Source organism: Tigriopus californicus, chromosome 2 (assembly GCF_007210705.1).
Source record: "Tigriopus californicus strain San Diego chromosome 2, Tcal_SD_v2.1, whole genome shotgun sequence".
NCBI classification, from domain to species: domain Eukaryota; kingdom Metazoa; phylum Arthropoda; class Copepoda; order Harpacticoida; family Harpacticidae; genus Tigriopus; species Tigriopus californicus.
Window position 1 is genome coordinate 11,673,712 of NC_081441.1, and position 6,074 is coordinate 11,679,785.

Genomic DNA, 6,074 nt, shown 5'->3' on the forward strand with positions numbered 1-6,074 from the left:
GACCCTTTTTTCAAATTGCCATATGAGGCAATGTCAACTTCGCTAAAACCAGTTTGAAACGCCAATTTTGCATCACTGGCATTGGCAGGCAAGTTTGTTTGCTGGTACCGGCGCCTGCCTAAATGTCCGAATAATATGCCTAGGGAGTATTCAGATGTTCATCCAGTAGCATCTTTAGGTCAGACTTAGACAATATTTTGATCAAAACCCATGATCAACCTTATTTTCAAGGGTCAGTCAGATTCGCCAACTCTAAATTATTGGAACATAAGCCAATTTTTTTTCGTCTCTTAACCAGATTTAAGCCAGGCATGGGCAAGGTTTTATATTAAAACTCCTGATCAATCAAATGTTCTAGGGCTAGTCAGATCCGCCAAGGCTAATTCATTGGTTGATCAAATGATATATGAAAGTAAAAGCTAGGTGAAATAAGTTTCTCTCCTTGAAGTGCGGGGAATTTCATTCCCGGTAGCGGTAAGGAAGTCCGCAAAAAAAGAAAAAAAGGATCATTCAAGGGCTGCTCAATTCATGCCGAACAAAAACCGGTTTCCAGACGAGATTTCTAGCATGAAATAAATATATTTTTTTTGTCAAGTCTGACCAACTGCTCCAAAATCGAGTAAAAGACTAGAGCGCCCTTTGACTCGAGGCTCGACTTGCCCTAGCACTACCAGTCATAGAACAAAAGCTACAAGAAGTGTGCCCCTGGAATGTAAATGACAAAGACAAAGGACAGACAAAACAGTACATTAGAATACTAATTTTCCCCTACTTTTGAGCTTTCAATTGAAAATATTTCATATTACCTTGAAAATTTTTTAACATCTGCAACTGGTGGTTAGCCGAAAAGTAACGTTATATGGTGAAGTAGAAAAGAATGTCACAGATAGCCTCTTCAGTGGCAGAACGGAAACTGTAGAAACTTTACCTTAATAACATGAACTAACAGACCTGTGCTAGTTAGCCCCGGTTAACCTTTATTTCAGATCACATGGCTTTAGAGCATAGCTAACAATCCAAAGAAAAATAATGACAGTCAATGACCAGCTCAATGCACGCAGTATTATATGGCTAACTGAGAATAGAATAGGCGATAATTCTTGGACACATACATCTCCATTGCTTGTATCAAAACTGAGCGAAGAGCAAGTGTGGGATTTCCAAATCGTTCGAAAAAAATCAATAATTTGATATGACAAAACTTGGATCTATTGTAGCCATGGATGGGAAATTATCAAAGACCATTTTCGACCACCTCGCAGAAAATTGTTGCAGAAAATGGCAGAAACTGGTTCAAAATAAAGGGCAGAAAATGGGGAAAATTAGAAATCTTCTGACTCATTGAAATCACCTTTTTATCACACTAACATACGTTTTCAATTCGTTTTCATGTTTGTCTGTAGCCTTAACATGCTGGGAGGGTTTTTTGCATTGAAGCAAGACACAAATCAAGATATATCACTCGAGTCTGAATGGAGCTTGAATTTTACAGCATCAAGCGATCATGAGCAGGGTTGCCATGAGGCTAATTTTTTTTAGTCAAAATGACTTGTTAATAACCGAGATTGTTCGTCTGACAGATCTAAATATCATTCCGAAGTGAATGACTAGATATACAAATGTTTTGGCTGCAATTTGAAGCTCGTGGATAATAATTTAGTTGCTAAATAAGAAAAACAAACCTCGTGTATCACAATGTTTAGGGAATTACTCAGATTTAAGTGCACTTTTAAATTGGGCCCATTTGGATGCATGGATCATGCCGTTATTGTCTTATATCATTCACAATCTTTTTATATTTAGGTCAAGCATATCGAGCACCAGCGGCCATTTTGGACCACTCTCTGCCATGAGATGCTAGAAAATGGTAGAAATTCCTTCAGAGTCGATTTTTGCCATCGCTGAATTTGTAGCAAGTTACACTAGAATACAATGGGTTATCCTACGATTGATATTTGCCTCTTGCTGAAATAATTGTTCGAAAGGAGTAATTGGGGCTCGTTCCGCCCATTCCTGTGACGAATTCATGGACTTCAAGCATTCAGTATTCTCAAATTCAGACCACTCTGTTGTCATTTCAATAGCCTCTTCTACTGTCAAATCAAAGTTATACCACTTTTGGTAAGTCCCCTCCAAGTTAAGACTACTTTGGTGAGTAAGGTCCGTTTCGGCAATTGTCTCTCTGTGAACTGTTGTCAAGCCATCTACATCTTCAAGTTGTTTCACAGGATCTTTAGATTGAGGAACAGTTGATAACTCATTCGTTGGCATTTCCTCGTCATTGCCAGAAGTTTTGATTGGATCTATCTCTTCTAACAAATTATTTGGCAGGAATTCCGGATTGCCCATCTTCATTTCCAAAATTTCATCAAAATGTGAGGTCAATCCATTGAGGTTTTGCATGACATCATTTGTGCCCGCTTCATCCTTGCCCTCATCGGGATCGGTTGCTTCAGAGGCAGGGTCTTCCGATTCAGACTCGGCGTCTTGTGCTTCAGGGATAGTTGCCAAAGTAGTTTCATGTTGGTTGACCTGAACTTCAAAGGTCTCAAGGGAAGAAACTGAGAACTCTTGCAATGTGAGCAACTCTTTCAAGGTCCTTGCTGATTGGCATGTTAACTCATTTATATCCCCAGCAGTTCCTTTTGTTGAAAGGATATTGTGTGGTAGCGCATGAGCCTCAACGTCTCCTAAGATTAGGAAAAATGAATCGCTAATTTTTTTGCCATATTTCAAAGTATGTTATTGATTTGTTGGGTGACATATTCCAATGGCTGAGAAATATTTTTGTTTCATAAAAGCTTTCTTTGACTTGGCCCTAACTACACAGTACACACCTTTCAAAACGGATTGATGGTCAGTCATCCTCTGGTTAAAGTCCGGCATCAAGTTGCAATTGGCAAGAGCACTCAAGGATTTCATATGCCTTGTCAATTCGACCTCTTCAAATTGAAGATCAATTCCTTGGCCTTGACCACCATTCAAGGACACATAATTCCCAACACGTACACAGCAATTCGAATATTCATCAATCATGGTCTTCAGCTTCGTACTTGTTATTCCAGTTCCTTTAGCGGCCAATTGAAGAACAAGATCGTGAAGTAACACTTCACCATTGCTTTTTAATATGGAATACACATCGCTCAAAACATGATAGATCATAAGATCTCCTTGAGCACTGTTTGAGGTTGGCAAATAGATTTGACCTTGATGTATGAAGTAATTGTCAAGACTTCGGACAACCAATTCACTCAAAAATATCCTTGAGAGACCGACTCCATGGAAAATCAGATCTGTCCGGATTTCGGAGACCAAAATGGGACATCGCTCATTTAAAATAACTTGAACTGGCCCTATGTAGGGCTCATGATTTTGAAAAACTATCCCATCCTGGATTTCATAGTCAGGCAAACGTGCTTCGATAAGAGTTGTCAGGTTATTGTGGTCCAAGGGAACTCCTTGGAGCTCCAACGTTTTCTGGATCAGGTCCAAACTAATCGGCCAGTTCCTCAAAGTGTCACTGACCAATTCAACGGCGTCACATTTAAACATGGAGAGGATAACGCTTGGTTCAATGTGTGAAGGCTCTATCCAAATGGATATTTTGGATCTTTGATAGAATGTGTGCAAGAATTTCTGAAGCTCGTTGACGTTGACAAAAAAGCCCAGCGATTGAAGGTAGGCATACGTTTTAGGCAGATTGATGGGACGTGAATTCTTCGTCTTTTGTCGAGCGATATACCCTTGAATTAATTCAATAACAGCAAGTGTGTTGATTTTCGCAGTATGCTTTCTCTCGTAGTCGGTCATGAAATATGATTTGATTCGAGCTATGGCCATTCCATTTTCTTGAATAATAAAATAATCTGAATAGAAAAGCAAAAACGCGCGGGTACACGTCTGATTCCTCAGTCTGCTTTTCATCATTTTGTCTTTGTCAATGACTTTTTGGAGACTCTCCAGTTTTAACCCCGGCTGGTTGTGAAGGATCTTGGTCAATTCTTTCACCACTTCCAGTTCATGCGGCATTTGACTCCAGATTTCACGGCTCAAGATGAGATGTCTGACACGAACATAGGTCTTGGGTTGCGTGTTAACGTACTTGACCAAATTGCGGCGGCTTCCGATCTCGTCGGAATTTGGAGTTGGCAATTTTGAAAAAATCCACGAGATTTTGAACATTATGCCTTGTTCACGACCGCAACTTGGCCCCGGGCGCGAATTCTCTTCGGTGAAGGAGGAAGTTCTGATCAAATGTAGAAGCGAGTGGTCTAATGATGGACAGGGTTCCATTCTCGGTTGAATGAGAAGACAATACTAGTACGACGCTTAAAAAAAAAGAGCAATCTGTTTTTGTTAATGTTCTGATTTGGTTGTGTCGAAAGGATTGTTCTGGTACCTCAGAAATAGAAAAAATAGGACTTTTTAAATGATTTTTGAGGAATGTTGGAGATGGATCAGGTAAAAATAAGGCCAGGACATTTTGTTTGAAAAAAACATTTGCATTTTTTACTTTGTTCATTAAATAATGTTTACAATTTGCAGTCAGCACTTCGAAAAACTAATATGGTGAGTAGAAACACCCTAATTTTGACGAATCAGTTCCCATCCAAATTTCGACATCAGTTTCGAATGAAAGTCTGACAAAAGAATATAAAAATTTGAAATCATTACAGACCTAGAATCAATGTTAGATATGAGCAGGTGCAATGTTTTTTAAAGGTATATCTTACGGTAAATATTTCATTTTTATGTTTTTAATTATTGGACATCGAAGCAGGAAAAGGAGTTGACTTCACCATAATTTTTTTGGGAGGTCACTAAATCTTTTGGAGCTGTATTGCTCTTTGTTATGGGATGGAATTACAGCTCCAAGTAATTTATCATTGAAGGCAATTGTTCAACAAAGTATGCATTTTCATAAATGCCGCATGTTTACTCATGAATAGACACAAAATATACTTCAAAGCTTGAAAAACATTTCTTGGACTTTTTTACTATATCAAAGATTCCTAGTTTTACGTTTCTTAAAAAAAGTGAGTAACATTTTGTGCCTAAATTGCTGTCTTGTATTTGATTATAAATTCTACCAAAAGTAACAGAAAAAGATGAAATTGACAAAGTCTCAGTACCAATGCGGTTTTAAACAAATATTGAAAAATCTGCATTTTTGACTTGTAATTATGTAATTATACCAATCTTGAATTAATACCATCCAGAGGTTTTCAGTTGTGTGTCGGTTAAAGTGACATTTAAACGTCAGAGAGTTTATGCACACATAATTTTAATGCAAATTAGTCGGGTACATATGTCGAATGGAGAAGTAGAGGTCTTAGTTTGTCATATCCAAAGGCTTGATCTGTCTATTGTAGCAATGTATAGACCCCCTTCGTGTTCAGTAAGCTCTTTTATGTGAGCTCTCCAATTCGCTGGAAATGAGTTGGATCTGGCAGTTTGCTCGAAGGTTTTCTTTGTAGGGGACAAAATGTCTATGTTTTGATTCGAAACTATAACATTCTTGAGTGTTATAGCTTTGTATCCAAGCATGAAGAAACACCTAGGCACAAGTTCAAATTTTCCGGCTAGCGTTGTAGAGTGGGAGGCTAGTCCCGATGGGTATAATCCCATTACGATATCGACATCTCAGTCGTTCGAAAAGCTGGAAGAATTCGCGATCTTGCGCAATTTCTCCCAGCATGTTGGTGTAGCCACCAGAGCGAATAACGTTCTGGATTGGGTCTTTTCCGATGCCCTTGATCTGATCTGGTTTGTCCATGAGACACCAAGTAATCTGTCAGATCATCATGTTCTTGAGATAGGGTCGACCATAACTTAAAAGCCTGCGTGCTTTAGAATAAAACCGGTCAAAAAGGTCGGTCTGGCTAAGTTCAAGTTCAAAGATGAACATTGGCCATTGATTATAGAAAGGTTAGAAGAACTTGACCTGATTTTAATTCTGAAACAGGAATCGTCCATAGATGCAGCCATTGATAAGTTAGTTTCAGTTTTTAAGGAAGTTTGCTCCAGTTTAGCAATCTCTGAATGTGTTCCGAAAGGTGGTACACGGACAAAAA

At 38.7% G+C, this 6,074-nt stretch overlaps 1 protein-coding gene and 1 long non-coding RNA gene across 2 annotated transcripts in view; one reads left to right on the plus strand and one right to left on the minus strand.

The window, feature by feature from the left end:
• Positions 1-920: 920 nt before the first annotated feature.
• Positions 921-4,353, minus strand: LOC131876796 (uncharacterized). The gene is made up of 2 exons (XM_059222286.1): positions 2,838-4,353; positions 921-2,690 (listed from the first exon to the last, which is right to left on the minus strand). The coding sequence occupies exons 1-2, from the start codon at positions 4,291-4,293 to the stop codon at positions 1,918-1,920; spliced, it is 2,229 nt and encodes a 742-aa protein (XP_059078269.1). The 5' UTR covers positions 4,294-4,353; the 3' UTR covers positions 921-1,917.
• Positions 1,942-6,074, plus strand: part of LOC131876802 (uncharacterized) — a 16,391-nt gene continuing 12,258 nt past the window's right edge. The window contains exon 1 of the long non-coding RNA XR_009372817.1: positions 1,942-2,121. This is a non-coding gene — a long non-coding RNA (uncharacterized LOC131876802). The remainder of the gene's footprint in view (positions 2,122-6,074) is intronic.